This window comes from Mauremys mutica, chromosome 3 (assembly GCF_020497125.1).
Source record: "Mauremys mutica isolate MM-2020 ecotype Southern chromosome 3, ASM2049712v1, whole genome shotgun sequence".
NCBI classification, from domain to species: domain Eukaryota; kingdom Metazoa; phylum Chordata; order Testudines; family Geoemydidae; genus Mauremys; species Mauremys mutica.
In genome coordinates, this window is record NC_059074.1 from 207,662,700 (window position 1) to 207,682,474 (window position 19,775).

At 47.1% G+C, this 19,775-nt stretch overlaps 1 protein-coding gene across 3 annotated transcripts in view; it reads right to left on the reverse strand.

The window, feature by feature from the left end:
- TTBK1 (tau tubulin kinase 1) overlaps nucleotides 1-19,775 on the reverse strand; it is a 160,431-nt gene that overhangs the window by 48,457 nt on the left and 92,199 nt on the right. For 2 of the 3 annotated variants that reach the window (XM_045010368.1, XM_045010367.1), the window contains 4 exons: nucleotides 7,204-7,269; nucleotides 5,446-5,538; nucleotides 4,326-4,451; nucleotides 1,110-1,264 (listed from right to left, as the gene is read on the reverse strand). In XM_045010368.1, coding sequence (XP_044866303.1) covers nucleotides 1,110-1,264; nucleotides 4,326-4,451; nucleotides 5,446-5,538; nucleotides 7,204-7,269 — 440 coding nt within the window. Of the gene's footprint in view, nucleotides 1-1,109; nucleotides 1,265-4,325; nucleotides 4,452-5,445; nucleotides 5,539-7,203; nucleotides 7,270-13,727; nucleotides 13,809-15,056; nucleotides 15,108-19,775 lie in introns of those variants that run through there. The other variant, XM_045010369.1, reaches the window with a different exon arrangement.

A 19,775-nucleotide genomic window follows, 5' to 3' on the forward strand; every position in this document is an offset into this window, starting at 1 on the left:
CCTCATAAGCACCTAGGTGACTTCAGAGAAAATTCCAGTTGCCTCCTCTTGGATTGTGCTGCTAAACCACTCAGAAGATTCTAAACATGCCACCTGCTTATGTCTATTCAAAGCAAGTGTCAGACAGGACGGACTCAGGGTCCACCTACTGCAGTCTCCTGTCTTGGACGGGGTCGCTACTGATGATCCAGCAGAAGGCGAAGGAATCCTGAAGAGGCAGATATGGGCTAAGCTACCCCCACATTAGGTTTTACCCTGATCTCTAACAGGTAGAGATTGGCTTAAACCCCAGAATACAAGATCTAATATCCCTGCCAGAACATGGCAGCACTCGCTATTAGAATGCTAGATATTCTTGCCACCCATATAAACATCCAATCTCTTTCATCTGACAAGCTCCCAGCCTCTGTGACTTCCTGTGATGAGGAGTTCGAGGTTAATCACACATTCTGTGAAAAACCATTTCCTTTCATCGGTCATGAATTTGCCACCTTTCAGTTTCACTGACTGTCCCCTATCCTAACGCTGTGAGGCGGGGAGAAGAGAACGTCCCACTCCCCTTTTCTGAGCCCTTCATTGCTCTATCGACTGTTGTCACGGCCCCTCTGATTCTCCACCTCGCTAAAACAGGCAATCCCAATCTTTTCAATCCCCCGCAGGAGGAGTTTTTCCAGCCCATTTAAAAATATCTAAATAGCTCTTTGTCCCAGGGTCACGGACCCCACTGGAGAAAGCCAGATACCACATAATGTGTATCAGCACACGGCTCCCTCTGGCGAGCACCAGGGACCGTGTAATGTACATTGGCACGATGGCTAGTGCCATGCACCACATCATGCGCAGCACCCTCCCAATGTAACAGCGTAACCAGGGGAACGTTACCAGTAGAACATACAAGGTGACAGCACCAAGACAAATTCTCGGGATCCAGGTGCAATCCAGTGACTTGGGCACACCGTATTATACGCACTTCATCTCTACAGCCAAACGAACAAGGCTTCTGCACCTAATCCTATTGTCCATGGCAATCATGGCCTGTGTCCCTTCCAGTGACTCTCCCTTGGCCCAGTGCTTGCTGACAGCATGACAGGTGTGACCATAACACTCACCCAAACATGGCTGCTGTCTGCCTGGTGTTCTGCTGTGGTGGCGTGGAGGTGCTTGTAGACAATAAAATGTCCGTTCCAGCTTTCTCCCAGTCAAAGGCCTCGTTCTCAGTAATGCCTCGTTCCTTCATGCTGTTCTCAAACACCGACATGATCAGCTAGAAGAATAAACATAGCAACAAGGAGGAAGGTATAGGACCTCTAACAGCTGACAGCTGCTTTAAAGAATGCCTAAAACACTGAGCTTGTTCAAACTCACAATGTCCATTTCATGGGGATTTCTGACATTTTGAAATTTATTTTAGTTCAGAATCAGAACAAAAAACTTAATTTTTTAAAAATTTCCCGTGAAACCGAAATTCTGAAATAATTCAGTTTTGAAAATTTAATTTCAGAAAAATTTCCAAAGTTTGTTTCAAAACAAACTGTTAATTTTTTCATGTTATTTTATAATTTTTACATAATTTCATGACATCGGCAGTAGTGCATGTGACATCACATCATAACATCATAGAATATTCAAAATATACTATTTTGTTTTTTATTTCATTAAAAAAAAGCATTAATGACAGCTGCTACTTAGTACACATTGAAACCTCCTTATTTTCTAATCTAGCTCAAAGTGTTTCCTGTTTGTGTTGTAATGAAACAATCTGACACTGACACTTGGATCTAGAAAATGAGATAAATGCTGAGTGTGCTAATTAGAAGAGCAGCTGTTTTCAATTTTCTGGTGTTACCCTGGAATCATTTCTCTAGGAGATTGAAAACAGCTGCTCCTCCTATGACAATACTAAGTGCTTACCTTCTTTTCTTATTGAAAGTATAAAAATAGAATAGAATACTTTGGCTATATTATGACTAACATCATAAAATGATGTTACTGGTAAAAGTGTATAATATGACACGCCCCGTCCTATGATAACATGCCATGTCTTCTTATGCATTACTACTATATGTCATGAAACAATGTAAAATACTAGATAGAAATAGTATAAAGTGAAAAACATAACATAAAAGACATTTCAAATTGAAATGTTTTGAAACTAAATTTCAAACATTTTCCAAAACAAAACTTTTGGAAACTATTTTTTTTTAAATTCTCTCCCCTACCATCCCTCCCCCACACACAGAGGAAATGATTTTATTAAAAATTCTGCATTTGTCAAACATTTTCTGCCAGAAAACTTTTGATGAAAATCTTCTGACCAGCTCCAGTTGGTACCTCTTTCTCCCGTATCACAGGGCTTCGCGTAGCTAAGGTTCTATCAGCCTGTCTCTAGAAAGCTGAACTTTCAGCCTGTTCTAAAAGCCACATCCCCTCTCAGATCAGCCTGGAAACAGGAATGCCCAGTTAGGGCCCCAGGTTAAGGTTTATGGGGCACATTTGGGGTCATTTGGTAACGTGTCCCATGAGACACAGCACTGCCAAACGACCTCTTTTACAAATTGTAACTTTTTATAATGCTTTTTTGAGTGGAGATAGGGGAAAATAATGGGTAAGAGCCATAAAGCTAATATCGTGGGGATGCCCCAGCTGAGATCTAGTGCCCAGCAGCAAGAACCAGCTCCAGAACTTGATCGTTCCAAAGTTACTGGACTTTGTAGGTGATGCTCTGGAGTGGCACGGTGGGCTGCGGAGAGCAATGCATGGAACACCAGCACTGAGTCCAGACCCTTGAGAGAGAGCCCTTCCATACAAACTATCCAGTCGCCTAGGGGAAGGTGACCTGGCCTAGGAGCTAGACAGATATAAGTGCAAGTCCTCTCTTCTGTTGACTGGTGTTAGTACTGCTGTATACTTAATATTAACCGAGACCTTACAGCCGTACCTCCAAGGGGAAAATCCCTCATTCTCAGCTCTGGTAACTGAGAAGTTGCTCACATAGAAAAGAAAACGTGCCTGCTGGCAGAGCTGGGCTGAGACCCCAGGTCTCCCGTACAGCAGTAACTCAGCTGCCTGCCTTTGGAAGTCAAGGGGCTGAATGCACGGCTTTGGCTCTGCTGCCCACAGCCTGTGAGACACAAGGAGTCACCCATGGTGGCAGCTCAGTGCAGGGAGTGAGACAGTAGCTGCAGGAGGGGGAAGGATGGTCTCTGTAAGGCAATGGATGGAGGCCTGGACACCTGGGGTTTGGCCTGGGCTCTGCCGCAGCCTGCCCGCCTGGTGCTGGGTGAGTCAATTACACGACAGGAGCTGGGGGCGCTTAGCCGTCTGTGGACAGTGTGGGGAGCCTTCCCCCTGCCCGAGCACCAGGATGGACTGTGATTAACATTCTGGACGAGGACTCAGGGTTCAATCCCCGGGTCTGCCAGTGCCTTCCTGCATGCCCTTGGCCGAGTCACTTCATCTTGGTGGGATGCAGCCACCAAATCTGCAGGCTGGATCACCCCTCCAGGGGTTTGCATTGGTTTAACTAAATAAACTTCAAAAGCGATGTAAGTTAAACTGGTGCAACTTTCCCATGTAGCCAAGGCCTAAGTGACAGATTAGTTTTCCCTTCCTTTCTAAGGACGGTGTCAAGAATAGAAAGTAAATGTTACGGAGAGAGCATCAGACATTGCTTCCCAATGCGTCCCTCTCCCCACTGGCTGCCTAGAACCTCTTAAGAGCTAGGAAAAGAAAGTGTGCACGTTTTAACCTTGATTTGATTAAACCATGCTGCTGGTCTGCTGCTGCGTCCCTAGAGCCTGGAGTTCCTCTCTCCGGCAGACCAGATGTGTGCATAACTGCCCGGCATGATTGCGCAGTGGGGCTCATTCTGCAGGCAGGGCCCATGGGCCTCCGAAGGAAGACACGCATGTGCAGAGTAGTCAGCTACTGGCAGCAGACATGTAACATGCTTAGCTCAGACACAGCTCCTTGAGGAACATAACCTGGATTTTCCAAGAGGGTGATTTATAGGGTGATTATGCACCCTACAGGCCCGACTGTCACTATGCCATGTAGGACTGATGTTTTAACTGTCTTTAAAAGACTGCTGACAACGTTCAAACAGCTCTCACGCCACCAAGGTTCATGGTGATGGGTCTGTCTGCCTCAGAGGTCGGGGCTTTTTGTTTGATGGGGTGGGAGGAGAGAGGAAAAACCTCAAAAGTGACAAACCACCCTATGATCCTGCATCTCTCCGGCTTCACAGGAATGGCCTCTCCACCTGTGAAATCAAAGCAGCCCTCCCCAGTGACATGACCAGGCTCCCCACAAGGCCAGTCTCTTACCTGATAATCGGGCTTGGTGAAGTAGTCCAGGTTCGCAATGTGATCCAGGAAGAGGTGGAATTCAGACGGCATGTGTTTTAGCAGCATTCGATGCTCATACTTCTCTTTGATCATGCCAACTTGCTCCTGCAGAAAGGGGACATACACCCGATCCCACCATCACTCTCCTGGCTGCAAACTCCTAACCCCTCAGCCGAAACTCGCCTGCAGTGGGCAGCACAGACCCTTCAGGAGCCCCCAGGGTCTTGCTTACACACACTCCCTAGCAAAGTGAGGCTGATCTGCTCATGCAGGGAAGCTTGGACTCCTCTTGGGAGCTGCCCCTTCAGTGGAGACTCCAAGGGGTGGCTGCTCTCTGGCTCTTCCCTCCCCCAGGGGGATCTTTCAGGAACACCTGGATGGTCTGTTTTATTCCCACGGACTCAATCTGATTCGCCAGCCAACACTCCCATTTAGCACTTCCTGGGAAGCTGGCTGGTGGGAAGGAACCAGTCAGCTCATCACCACAGGACAGACACGATGGGCCAGCAGCCAGGGCTGAGGTGGTCGCTGACGGCAGACAAGCTGAGACGGCACCATTCATTTCCAGCTTGGAAGCAATCCAGGGGGGACACACTGCATTTTAGGCCACGTTACAGACCTCCGCAAGGAGATCAGAGAGGGGAAGGAAGCGTTTGTGTGTGCGCTAAAGTACAGCCAAAATCCTACCCAGCGATGCTGATGTTACAAGCCAGCTCTCGTCCCATGAACGTAGCTAGGGAAGCGGCAGGAAGCACCGTGGGAGTGCACTGGTAGATTTACTAGTTAGCAGCCTTGGTTTGAAGGCGATTTAAGAGTATTCCAAGAACTGCTGCAGTGAGGTGGAGTGTGCATTCAATGTAAATGTCAGTTTACTCAGCAGCTGTGGGTGGTGCACTCTCCTTGAGACAGGCGGAAAGTTGTTCCCTGACACCTACACCCAAGGTTTCAGTGGAACAGCCCAGGGGCTTGACTCTGCCCAATGCTTTCTGAAAAGCCCTGGAAAACGGCTTCTGATCTATGCCGAGGTGCAGGAAAGGGGAGTGGAACAGCTGCTGGACAGACTTTACCCCCATTACATCTCAGTCACCATGTTTCCTACCTTATCTTTGATCTTGCGCCATGGAAGCTGACCAACTGCAAACTCCACTAACATGTAAAAGAGGGACCACAGGTCATCATGTCGACCCATCTCCTGGAGAAAAAGAAGACAAAGTAAAGCAAAAACAGCCAAACAGCATCTTTCCTGCTGTGTGGGAGATGGTGCACGTGCAGAGCCACCACTGTCTGTCAAGGGGAGTGAACACCGCCTTGGGCGTGTGTCACCTCCATTCTCAGGACACTTCCAGAAACGAGGGTAAATATTATTCAGGTTGTACAGTCAAGCGTCCAGACCTCAGGAACTGAGGTTGTCTGTGCAAGCTGAACTTGTAGCCCTTGTGCTTATGCGTGTAATTACACAGTCACGGGCTATTTTTTCCCACAGGACCCTGCCTCATTCAGTGCACAGAATGGATGATGCTCAATGCATGGGGAGCTGGTCAATACTTCTTTTTATCCCTGTTCTTCAGCAGTCGGCAGGCCGTTTGCGGAGGGGCTGCAGAACACAGTGCAACTCCCGGCCTAGAAGCCTGATTACTAATCCCATTCTGACACTGACTCCTTCTGTGATCTTGAGCTAGTCACTTAGCCTCTCGGGTGTCAGCATCCCAATTTGTGAGAGAGGATAACACTGATCTGCCCATTTCCAGGGAGAACTGTTGGGGTTAATTAGCTGTCTGGGAAGCCCCGGGAAGATTAAAAGCGCCGGACCTGTGTTTTACCGCTTACAGTAATTACACATATGCATTTCCAAATCTCCTCCTAAAAGCCAGCTCACTTGGGATGCCAAAAGGCTGGAGGGAAGGAGGAGATCGGGCAGAGGGGACTTTTGGCAGGAACTTTAGTTCCATAGTCTAAGCATCAGAAGAATTTTACCATAAACACAGGAAACACTACTTAAATATTTACAAATACTGGATGAGAGGGGGAAGACCAGACATTGGGGGAGACTGGGGCGAAATAGGCCAAATATTTTGAAGAAGTAATGTCCCTCTTCGGAGGAAAAAAATCTAGGATTTGTTCTGAGTTACCCATGTCCTGCCTTGAGCAGGGGGTGGGACTAGATACCTCCTGAGGTCTCTTCCGACCCTGATATTCTATGATTCTATGTCACCAGGGCCAGGCTGCCAGGAGCCACAGCCTTGCTACGGCCAGCATGCTGCTGGGGCCCTGGGGCGGTGGGTCCATGGCAAGGAGCCGCACAGGGACATGGCTTTATTTTTTCTTAACAGGAGCAGCAAATATGGTAACTGCCAAATACTAGACAGGCAATTCGAGAAAAGCCAATGACTAGCTCATATTTTTACACATACAATCAATAACCTTCCACTTCAGCTGGAGTTATTTGACACATCATCGTGCTGTAAGCAACGAGCAACTCACACCAGCCAACCCCTCCCGCAGCTACAGAGCTACTCTATGTCTACACGGCAATAAAACCCCCACAGCATCGAGGCTCAGAGCCTGGGTCAATTGACTCAGGTTCACGATACAGAGCTAAAAATAGCAGTGTAGACAGTTGGGCTCGAGCTGGAGCCCGGGCTCTGCCATACACCCCCCTCGTGGGGTTTCAAAGTCTGCACTCCAGCCTGAACCAGATGTCTACACGGCAGTTTTGAGCCCCACAGACAGAGTCAGCTGCCTCGGGCCAGCCATGGCCATGCTGCTGAGCTTTTATTGTAGTGTAGACGTACCGTTCGTGGCTGCAGAGGTGGGAAAAACCCTTCTCTTTTAACCCCTAAGAAATGGAGATACTCACTCGGTTTTTGTGTGCATTCACTGAAGCATAGCGGACCGTTCCCCGAAACCCAGCAACATTGCGAGGCTGATGGGAGACAATACATAATCTCAGAAACAAAGCAGGGTGTTGGAGAAGCCAGAGTGCAGCAAACTCCTAAAGACTTCCCAGCTCTACCCCGGGGCCATACAAACCTGAGAGCTGCAGGTCTCTTCTTAACAGCCTTCCCTGTGATCAAGTGGCTACATAAACAGACCACACGTGCCTTAGTCCTACAGTTCCCTGAAAAACTCCTTCTGCGCTAAGGGGAAAGTGATTAGTAAAGTCGCTCCGGGGAGCAAAGCTGTCAGCATCACCCAGGCTTGTACCTTCATAACCAAATTTCATTTTGAGCAGAAAGCGATCGCAGGAGCCCAGAAGCAATCCTTCCTTTGAGTACAAACTGAGAATGGGGCAGTGTGGGTGAGCTAAGCCCAAGGCAGTGCCTGAGGGCCACCCCAGCGGTTTGCTATTCTGATCCTGCCGTTGGATAGATGCAGGTGCTGATCCTGCCTGTTACCTCCCCGCAGGCAATTCAACCCCGCCCCCCAGGCACAACCCTCCTGCAAACCCCTATCATACCCCACCCAACGCTACCTGCCAGCTGCCTGATGCCTCCATCTCCTGAAGACAAGCAGGCCCCACTGGAACACTTGATGGGACCACACACTAGAGCGTCCTGCTCAGACCCCTACATGATGGACTGCACTGGAGCCACTAGGTCACCTTCATCTCTAATATCTCAGTCCTGCCCTGCTTCCAATGCTCAAACCCACTCATTTAACCTCTCCAGGTACTTGTATGGCTCCCACCACCATGGTATCTGAGTGCCTAGACAAGAACTTCCCAGTTCCTACCTATTCCCCACCCCCAAGGCAGGTGCTGTCAAAAACTCTCCCCTACCTCTGAACATGCACCAACCCTTACCCAAATGGAAGCTACATGCTACGAGTTAACAAGTGGGAAACCTTCTGATGTTCACCTATTTTCCCAGGCTCCCCCAAGTCCCTCTTGGAGCCTTTGTTCTCCCTTTCTTTACTCTCACCCCTCAAATGCCCTTCCCCACCCAGGAGATGGATACAGCTGTCTTGAGACCAAGTCAGCACTGTTCCTTGCCTCCATCACAGGAGGTTATTCCCACTGTTGACGGGGCTGAGAGTGCTGTTTCCACAGATCTCCCAGGTCTGCACAACTTCACCTGTGGAAGACGTGATCATTCTGAACTAATTCCATGTACAATAATGAAACGCGGCAAGTGATTATGGGGAGCTTTTCAGATGTAAAAAATAATAATAATAATAATAATAATGAGATTTTCAAAAGTAATGGGCGCATAGTTAGACCGGGGGAAGTTGACAATGGCCAAAATGGGCTCAGAGTTCAGCCCAGGGCAAGCACTTTTGAAAATCCCACCCTAAAAACTCCAGACAGACCCAGGTGCTTAGAAGTCAGAGCATTCGGCACCGCAGTGCAAGGGATGACAGTTCAATTCTCTCATTACTTGGGAGGCAGCAGTCGGCCCCGAGGACTCAGTTGCGTACGTCGATACAAACTTCCCTTCAGTGCTGATTGGGATTCTATTCAATCCTCCTGGCCAGGGGCTAGAACTGCAGAGCTGTGAGAGTGGGGCCCAAGGCAGGGGAAGAATGTGAGAGTCCTCAAGGCTCAGGGGTGGATTGGCTGACGGGCAGTTCAGTAGAGTTCATACATGTCTGTGTATCCTCTGCCTGCCTCCCTCTGCCTGTCTCAGACTATCAGCTGTTCTGCAAGGTGCAGGCATTCAAACCGTGATTTAAATAATCTGATTGAAATCACTGTTACCAAATCTCAACCCAACCCCCAAATCTGAGCTATTGTAATTTCTGATTAAAATTTAACATGAACTGAATGATAAATGCTGGGTTTTTCCAATGTCACTGCTGGTAGGATATCTTATTTGAATTTCACAAAACTGAGGTAGGCAAAAAACAAAATATTGAAAAATTATGACCCCAATTCTATGAACACTTAAGCGCATGGGTAATTTTACTCATGTGAATAGTACCACTGACTTCACTGGGTTTACTCCTATGCTTAAAGTTATGCATATGTATAAGTACTTGCAGGATCAGGACCTAAGACTGTATTTTTATATTAAAATGTTCTCTTAATGCCTATTTGGATTTTTCTCACCACAAATTTACTTCAGGGGTAACGGTGAGTATCTGCCTAGCTTTTCAATACATTGTCAAAGTTCAAAATGGTGAATTTTTTATACCCATATTCACACAAACACTGTGTTACTGATTTATCCATACTGAACGTATAAGCAGCATTTGAAACCATAACTAAAATCCATGATCAAAAGTCACAAGTCTATTATGCCACTGAGTCCCATTGTTCCAATTCACTGAGGGTGATTTCAAGGCTTTCAGAATTAAAGTGCTTGAGAAGGAAAACCAACATGGATGCCCCACCTGTTCCCTGAGGTTTGTAATCCTGGAGCACACCAGACCGAGTGATGAAAATACTCATTCAGTCCCAGCAAAAGAAACTGTAGCAATTAACACCTGTGATGCTGCTTTCATGATCCAGCCTTGGTCCTCCCAAAGCATTTACTTGAGACTTCCACCAGTGAGCAGCTGTTACATTTTCCAGTATTTCATTGGAGAACATGACTTTCCGAAATGTAGATTTGGCCTGCAGTTGAATTACTGTAGATGGAACTCAACAACCAGCATAAGCCTCTTCTACGTATTCAAGTGTTGATTCCTAAATTGTGAGTGGAAGCTGGCATACACGGGAATATTGCATAAGCTGGAAAGTGATGTGGTGTTAAACCTGTGCTTTCATGCTTGGCAAGGCATAATGCTTTCAGAATATGCATTTTGCAGTTATCTCATTGCAGTTCAGCACAAGAGTTTTTTCTGTCTTCTTTCACACTTCAAGATCTTCAGCCATAGCTCATGAATCTGTTCGGAATCAAGTCCCAACAATGTTGCCTTCAATATCTGGAGCAATTCCTCAGCTAACCTCTTCAGGCCAATATTTGTTACTTTCTGGCAAACTGAGACTATATCCTGTCTCTGCTCTTCACAGATTTTCATTAATTTGGGCCATTCTGAAACAAGCGTCAAGGCAATCTGCAAATGCAGATTCCACTTTTCTTCTTGAGGCATCACAAATACATGGCCATCTCTACGCTTGTCTTTGCAAAGTGGTTATTGGGCAAGAACTCATCACACAGGCCCTGCTCTTGCAATTGAAGCCACATGGCTAACACCCTGAGCCCTACAATGGGGCTCCACACTGGTACAGGGATCCAGACTCACGCATCACATCGCAGGATCAGACTGGCCATCAATACCATGGTCCTTGCCACTCTTTCCTTCCAAGTCTTCTAGCAGGAATTGTAGAGTATGTGCAGAACAGCCAGACTTTACTCACCGAGGTCATCTTTTTCTTGCAAGGCTCTCCTTCTCCTCTTAGACAATGCAGCCAACGAGGCTATCACAACATCGATCGCCTGGCACTTAGTGTTCTCTCACATATTTTGATTGTATCACTAGCAATTGTGATCAGATGTTTGGAAGAACGGGAGTAACTGGAGATGTCTAGCTTGTCACACACAAACAGTCCCTCCCTCAGTAGTTGCTGTCCCATATACAATAAGTTTGCTATGAACGTCACACCTCCCATCTGTACTCAAGACACATGCACTCTCCAGAGAGGCTGTGAAAACACACGGTTTTCTCCTCTTGAAACACTTTATACAGGAAATGGCCACCAGTTGCAAACTCTGAAGGAAGAGTACGGTCTCGTCAAAGCCTTTCGGTTTTCTTGACTTGTGGATATACAAGGGATCAGAAGGTGGTGCTGCTGCTTGCAAAAATACTACAGGCCATTTACTTATCAATTTTGTGTTTCAGATACAAAAGATGTTAAAAAAGGCTTAGGATGTGACTTTTTTTAAGTGTGCATTTTTTAAAGTGTGAAATTTCTTAGTAGAAAAAATTCCATGTAAAATCTGAAATGCTACAAACAATTAGGAAATTCTAATTGAATTCAAAAGTACAAAATATCCACTTTAGCCATTTAAAATGAACAAATGAGAAGACAATAAAGAACTAGCAAATGGTAAATAAAAATCTGATTTAAATTTTAAAATATTTGATTCATTTTGTAAACTTTAGGATTTCTATACATTTTGTTGTCCAGGTGAAAGGATGTGTCTTTCTCCTTGTGTAGACATGCCTAGCGCACTGGGGATAAGTGCCAGAGTCCAGACAATAAATAAGGCCAAGCTTTAGTCACGGGTATTTTTAGTAAAAGTCATGGACGGGTCGTGGGCAGTAAACAAAAATTCACAGCCCGTGACCTGTCCATGACTTGTATTATATACCCCCGACTAAATCTTGAGAGGGGGGGTGGCCCGGGGGTGACGCGGGTGCTCTAGGGGGAGCAGTCTGGGACACCCATTGGTGCTGGGGGGGGAGAACCCCCACAGGTGCTGGGGGGGTTGGGGGGGCTGGCAGGCTCCCTACCCTAACCCGGCTCTGCGTGGCTCCCCAGAAACGGCAATAAGTGTCCCTCCCTCAGCTTCTAGGTGGAGGCACGGCCAGATGGCTCTGTGCACTGCCTCCGCCCCGAGCGCCAGCTCCCCACTCCCATTGGCTGGGAACCGTGGCCAATGGGAGCTGTGGGAACAGTGCCTGTGGGCAAAGGCAGCAGGCGGCCTCCGCCAAGGAAGGGTCATCTAGTCGCTTCCGGGGAGCTCCCGTAGGTAAGCGCAGACCAAAGCCCTCACCTCTCCTGTGCCCCAACCCCCAGCCCTGAGCTCACCCACCCAAACTCCTACTGCTGCTGGGGCATGGGGGAAGCGTGGTGGCCTGAGACTGCCCCAGAAGCCAGCCACACTGGCCACTGCAGAAGTCACGGAGGTCCCGAAAGTCATGGAATCCGTGACATCCATGACAAACTCGCAGCCTTAACAATAATAATACAAAGCACCCCAGAGGAAATGTACAGCATGTGAAGCATGCTTTGTTTATAAGGAGCTTTATTTTGGGGAACTGTATTAGGTTTGCACCCTATAGGGGAACGATCCTAGTCTATTGGATAGGTGTTCATCTCTACACATTGAGAACAACCAAGTGGACGAGGTACACGTGGAATTCACTGACACAGCGCTAAGCACTTAAACTGTACTGCTTCTAGCAGAGGTTAGAAGCCACCTCAAAGTCCCCAGGCCTGGAAGAGTGTCTCCAGCCCCTTCGCAATGCCAGATGGTGCCAGCAAACTCTTTTCCAGCTCCTCTGATGGCACCGAGGAAGATGTTCATACCTGAGCCAAATCTGGGGTCAATGAAGTCAAAACTGAAGATGCATGGTGGGGAGATGGCGTGCACCCAACACGCTCTGCCAAAGTACATTCAAGCGGAAGAGCCTGGAGGGCGGTTCTTACTGATAAAGGCCCCAGGGACTGAACAGGGATGTAAGCTACAATCCCAGACAAATGCCCCAGGGTATGGTGGTCAATGAGGGACACTCCTCACATCTGACTTCTTTAGGTACTGGTCAGCTACAATTCAACAGGGAACTCCAGGAGTAGAGCCCTGTAAAGCCAATCTCGTAGCAGGGAAATAAGGTTTTAATGTAGCGAATACAAGGCAGGGGTGTCAACCGCTGGAAAAGGCAGGGCAGAGTTTTATTTTAGAGAAAAATAATTAACAAAACTTGGAAGTGGGATCTCAGACTAGTCCACCTCTACGAAATGGTGACTTCTCTTCACTTGTGACAGGAGCTTTTTGCAGATGTTACTAAATCCTGATATTTACACTTCAGACTAAACAAGGAGAACCTTTCTCCTCCAAAGTGTGGACACAGGACGGAAACCCAGAAGGGATTTCCAGAGAAACATGGCAGGGCCCCTGGAGAACCTGGGAGTCCCACAGTCTCTGCCAGTGCTTGGCAATAGGTCCTGGTTGTAAGGACTTACCAGAAAAGGTGGGACGGGAAGCAAAGTGAAGTGAAGCTTAACTAAACAAACAAGTAAATCAAGCAACTTAAACTAAATAATCGGAACTTCCGATTTCGATCCGTGCGACAGGCAGGCTGCCCCGGTGACCTGGGGTGAGGGGCACAGGTCTCTGCCACCATTGTGCTGAGGGCCCCATCAGAGACAAACTCTCTGTCCCGTGAGATTTAGTGATGCCCCTTTTAATGAATACGGAAAACCAGACTCAAAATGCAACAATACCCAGGATGAAAAGCCCTGGCCCTGACACCAGACCCCCAAGAGTGACAACCAGTTCCCGAGACTGGAACCCCCAGAGTGCCCAAGTGCCCCTGAGGCCAAAACCCGAAGAGCTTTGGGCTTCTGCATCAGATTAGGTGGATCTCACAATCCTGCTGAAAAACAGAAACATATCATGAAGGGAAAACGCAAACAGACTTAATTCTGAACTCCATCGAGAACGAAAGCACAAAACAAAATGAAACCCAGAAGCATGGTGATGGCTCACTCACAACTCATGGCAGAGATGGTTACGAGCAGCGGATGGGAAGCCAACGCATCAAACACAGCTTCAAAAGAAGAGCCCAAAAGAACTGTAAAACAGAGAAACCCAAAGAAAACCATGATAAAAAAACACAAAATGGAGAAAAATTAAATAGAAATGAATTAAAAATCAAAGCAATATTGCATCCTTCCCAATGCACGCATCTCCTCCTCAGCTGCTGCTGTCAGCCCCCACGCCCACTCCCCAGCACTGGCGGGAGTGTCTCCCCTGGCTGTGCGGGGGCCCATTGACACAGCCAGCCCTTTGAGACAAGGACCCATCCTTTGTGAACGGCCTGTCAAGCACCATGAGCTCTCCGCCGGAGGGACTGGGGTCTCTCCCGAGACCAGCTTCTCCCCACTCGCCATTTCTAACACAAGGCATAAAACTCAGAGCAGCAGCGGCTGGTGCCCAAAGCGCTGTAGTGGGGGCTTCAGTCTTGCCCTCCCTGAGACAAGTGTTTCTGATTCTCCCCCTCAAATGACATAAAATAAAATAAATTGACCAAATCAACCTTTTGGGGCTCCTCCCCCTCCCATAGTCAAATCAGCTCTGCCTTCCTCACCCGATCCAACCTCAGCTCTGCTCCCCCGCTGCTGAAAACCCCTCCACACTGCCAGCTGCTGCCTTGCTGCTCCTCACCAGGTCACTTCCAGCCCCCACCATCTCGCTGGGCCACAGGCCCTATCTCCACCCTCCTTGCGACCGCAGGCTGGCTAACGCCATACACTTGCGGCCTCAGGGCTCTGCACGGGGGTTGGGACGGGAGTATGCTGAAGGTCAGAGTGTGGCCGTAGAAGGGATTATTAAGGGTTCACCATAACGAGGACAAACACGACAGCTCGTTTGCGCTGTCCATTATATGGCACATAGACTGCAAATCGTTGTGTCGTCTGTTTTCAAAGCGTGAGATACGGGCTTACATTACAAATCGGCACTAATAAATAAGCTCTGTGACAAATCTGACGCGGGGAGGTATTACTGCATTTGATTCGATAAAAATCAACTGGAAGTGACTGTCATGAGTCTACTCAGGTTGTTGTTATGTGTGGTGCCGTAGTGTCCAGGACCCTGCTGTGCTGGGAACTGTACAAACACAAAACAAAAAGACAACTCCTGCCCCCGTGTAGCTTACCCTCCAAGTTCTCCAGCATGAGTCACAATTCTACCATTTAAACTCATGGTGACATGGAAGCTGTGATGTATCCGGCAGCAGCAGGGTACAAACCAAACACATCTTGCTATGAACATAACCTCCGTGAGAATACAATGTTTATTTACATGGCTTTGGGCTTACTGCTGTAGCTGTGCGTGCAGAATTCCACTCCCCCACACTGCTCGACTCGTGTGCTTTCACTTGTCCCCTCAGAGGTGGAGTTTTACAATTGCCATGTGTCCAGTTATTCACCATTGTTACAGATAAGACAATAATAAGCTCTTCCTCTCCCCCACGTCATCTCTAGTACCAACCCACTCCCCCACAAAATCCTATGCTTTTATAGTATGAACACAAACTTTTTTTTAAAAAAAGTCCTGAAACTACCAAACCCCGTGCCCATCACTCCCTGCATTGTGCCTGGATTTTGTGTCCATTACATTATTCACGTAGCTAAAGTTGCGTAACTTAAATTGACACCTCCCCTCTCCCCCCCGCAGTGTAGACCAGGCCTAACTCTTTTAGGGATGATATGTCTCATGTGAAAGGTGGGCAGCACAGACCCCTTGGGCTTGGATTTAAATATTTCAGGTCTGAGGGAGGATACAATATATTCTATGCACAGTCTCTCTCTCTACGGTTCATTCTTTCCAAGTGAAAGAAAATCTGCTCCAGTTGTAGGAAATACCATTTCTTCTTTACCTAGGTGCATTTCTAGTCTGCTTTTCGCTGCAGTAACAAAAGGCTCTTTTTAAGAGTTTGCACCGAAGTGCAAGCATAGATTTAGACTGAAAATTAATATCAGAAAATTAAAATCTTCTTAGTTACCCTGTCCTGCAACACTGACCATGTTCATCTAAAGAGGCTATGTACCGTTCTGCCTAAGATGCTTTCCTTCTGCATAGACAGACCGTCACTTGCACTTGCATATAGTATCTTCAGCAAGGCACTGGAAACTACTGCAGTGCAGTCTGAATCACAAGGAGACAGATCTAATCAATGGACTGCAGCTGACTAAGCAAAAAAAAAAAAAGAGCACAATAGCACATTGCCAGTTCAGACAAACAGGAGAGCTACATCCCAGAAAAAAGACCACCTTTCCCTTGGTACCCAATGAATGCCTGCACTGAGCTGGTGAAATAACAGCTCATCTGGAAAATTTTCAATGACTATTTTTGAAAATGCAAAGAATCCACAGCTTGTTGCGATTATATTAAAAAGGACGTAGGCACCAGGCACAATTACTGCCTGTACTGAGCCAGGTTCCTATAGGGAGTGCGAATTCAGCCTTGAAAACCTGCAGTTCAGCATGCTAAACAACTGCAAAGCTTCTCTCCCAGAGGTTACTTACAAATCCTGTTAGGTAACAGTAATGACAGCATGCTATGTTACACCACCCCCGTATAGCTGGCATTAGCATCTCCTGTAGGTCTTCCTCTTCTTAGAGGATTTTATCTAGGATGCCACTGTTTACTCCAGGCTGAACTGTGATCCTGAAGAGTTGAGGGCAGAAGGAATCTTTCTCGCATTGAAATTAAAAAATAAATCCGCCTGGCCATTTTAGGACAACAGGTCTGCAAACAAAATCAGGACTTGGCTGCCTGGGAGGGCAGGGGTGCATCCTGGAGAAAAGCACCTGAAAGGACAGGAGCACTTTGGCTTCAAAAGCAGCTCCAGGACATGAGCGGTATATGAAGTCCAGCTTCCTGAGGAGGTGGAGCTCTTGGCAGACACGCTCATGTGACAACCCACAGCAGAACTGAAGGAGTCATCAAGGGCTAGTGCATTATTATCCACAAACCGAGAACACTCCGAGGGCCCTGACACGAAAGACACAAATGCCTAATAAGGAGGCTAGGCTGGCTCCTTTACACAAGTGAGTCTGTTCTGTCTCCATTCTGCTATGCCTCTTGTCTGTATGATTCAGTTCATGCTATAATGTTCACTGCCTGCTTTGGGCTCTCCCGCCAACATAATGCTGTCCAGGCTGGCGCTTGGGTTGGCGTAACTTGCGTCACTCAGGGAGGTGGCTTACTCCCACCCCTGAGTAACATAAATTATTCCGACATCAGCTGTACCATGTACAAGCCCTGAGTTGTCGGTCTCTCACTTTGAGGCAGTGTAATCCCTCCACTGTTTCACTGGTCCCTGGCCAGAATCCTGCACACACCCAGGCCTCAAACCACACCTGGAACTTCTTCCTTCATGAAATTAGAGTTGTGACTGTCCACACGGATTGCCCCACACTGAACACGCTGTTTTCTTCTGTCCATCATTTGTTTCCCATTCGCTCAACAATAGTCTCTGTGACGTTGCACTTCATATGTTTTATGGAAATATGCTTATGAGTGTGAATATGATGTAACTGGAATATGCTTTATGCAAAAGGTCTCTTTTAAGGTATCATAACAAAGGTTATAACCTACTGAATATATTCTTCCCACTTGTATGCATGGATCATTCTTGTATCTGAAGCTAGAAATATGAAGTATAACTCTGAGGTCCTACTGTAATTATGCAAAGTGCGGGCCATTAATGGTGATTTAAAATCTTGATGGCTCCCAGTGACTTGGTTGTAAATGGTTTATTTACCTGCAATCCTTCCTGTGTACGTGTGGGCCAGCCCATGGGGAATGGAGACTGGGGGTCTTACAGTGACCAGTGACCATGTCACATGATACTGGAATCATCTTAAATCTGGTACTTTTCCATTTAGAAGGAGGGGTAGGGTCTCAGAGAGACAAAAGATTTCTGCCTTGTCCCAAAGCTATAAAAGGGGGTGAAGCAGGAAAAAGGAGGTGGACAGTCATGGGAAAACCCCTGCTTACCACGTGAGATGTCTGCTGGAACTAACAAGGACTGGAGCAGGGGAAAGGATTGGGCCCAGACTAGGAAGGAGTCTAGCCTGTGAAAGAAGCTTAGTGGAACATCTCTGAGGGTGAGATATTACCTGTAATCAGTTTCTTAGTGTACTAGGCTTACACTTGCATGTTTTTGCTTTATTTTGCTTGGTGACTTACTTTGTTCTGTCTGTTATTACTTGAAACCACCCTCAGGGGGAGGGATAGCTCAGTGGTTTGAGCATTGGCCTGCTAAACCCAGGGTTGTGAGCTCCATCCTTGAGGGGAGCCACTTAGGGATCTGGGGCAAAAATTGGTCCTGCTAGTGAAGGCAGGGGGCTGGATTCATATGACCTTTCAAGGTCCATTCTAGGAGATCAGTATATCTCCAATTATCTTATCTAAAATTCTACTTTTTATACTTAATACAATCACTTTTGTTTATTAATAAACCCAGAGTAAGTGATTAATACCTGGGGAAGCAAACAGCTGTACATATCTCTCTATCAGTGTTACAGAGGGCGGACAATTTATGAATTTACACTGTATAAGCTTTATATAGAGTAAAACGGATTTATTTGGGGTTTGGATCTCATTGGGAACTGGGTGCTGGAGACAGGTAACCTGCTGAGTTGTTTTCAGTTAAGTCTGCAGCTTTGGGGGCGTGGACCAGACCCTAGGTCTGTGTTGCAGCAGGCTGGCGTGTCTGGCTCTACAAGGCAGGGTTCTGGAGTCCCAAGCTGGCAGGGAGAATGGGCTCAGAGGTAATGTCAGCACATCAGGTGACAGTCCCAAGGGGATCTCTGTGACTAAACCTGTTACAGTGGCATAGTTGGCAGGATATGTGCACAGCTGATTGCTTTGAGATGCTGGTAGTGATTTTAAGTGAGTTTTTAAGTGTGGTGGATGGAGAACAGACAACGTGTTTACTGGTTTGTTATTTTCTGTTTGCTTATTTCGGGTAAGGGAAATAGGGACAGAAAACTAAGCAAAATGAGTGAGAGTGAAGCTCAGAAGAAGCTAGAACTGCAGAGGTTGCAGATTGCTGAGAAGGAAAATGAACACAAAAGGCAGATGGAATTAAGAAAAGGAAATTGAGGCCCAGAAACAGGCTCAGAGGTAATTTCAGCACATCAGATGACAGACCCCAGGGGATCCCTGTGACTGAACCTGTCACAGTCTCTTTTTTTTTTAATAATGTAAAGGCCATTTCGCCACATAGTTCTTGCTGTGGGGTCTCTCTCTTTACCTCTCAGTCACCTCACTTTAAAACAACCTTTCCAGCATTTTGAGAAATTAAACTGAGTCCTGTACTCCTGGCCCGCACCTTTGGAAGCTGAGCTACAATCAGTCTTGCCAGCTCTAAGAGCAAAAGGCCCTTCAGGTACGTCTTTAGTTTGTACGCATTTTGCAGAAAACAGCTACCTGTGCTGATGTTGTTTAAGGGGCATGTGACAGGACGGCAGGTTCTAGGACTCAGCAGGAAAATGCAGGGCTATTCTGCTGACTCACCCTGGCAGCCACATAGTCACAGCAGCTAGGTCTCACTAGCTCCAACTCTGCTGGCTGTAAGGTGGAGAGTCTCCAAAGCAGGAGAGGGGTTGGATGTCTGGCAGGAAGACTCTGGAAACAGGCAGCTCCAGGGGAAACTTAGCTAAGGTTCGGTTTTGTTCAGGATAAAGGGAAATCCCAGGAGGTTTGCAGTCTAACCAATGTGAGCATTCTGAGACTTTATCTGTTCACAGAAAGAAAGAATAGTGTAGTAAACTTCCATTTAAGTCCCTTTCCACAGCCCACCATGATGCTGGGGGGGGGGCGTAAAATGAACATAAAATACTAAATACTATATCAATATTGGTCTCCATTTCCTTTCATGTCATTCCCCAGCACCAGACTCTGTGATACGTCCTCCTGCAGCCTGTTCGGCACAGCCTCGTTTCAAGCACTGGATTATGAAATGTACACTGAGGAATGGCTTTGACACCCAATTCTTGCACTAATGGCCTGAGATGGGACAGTT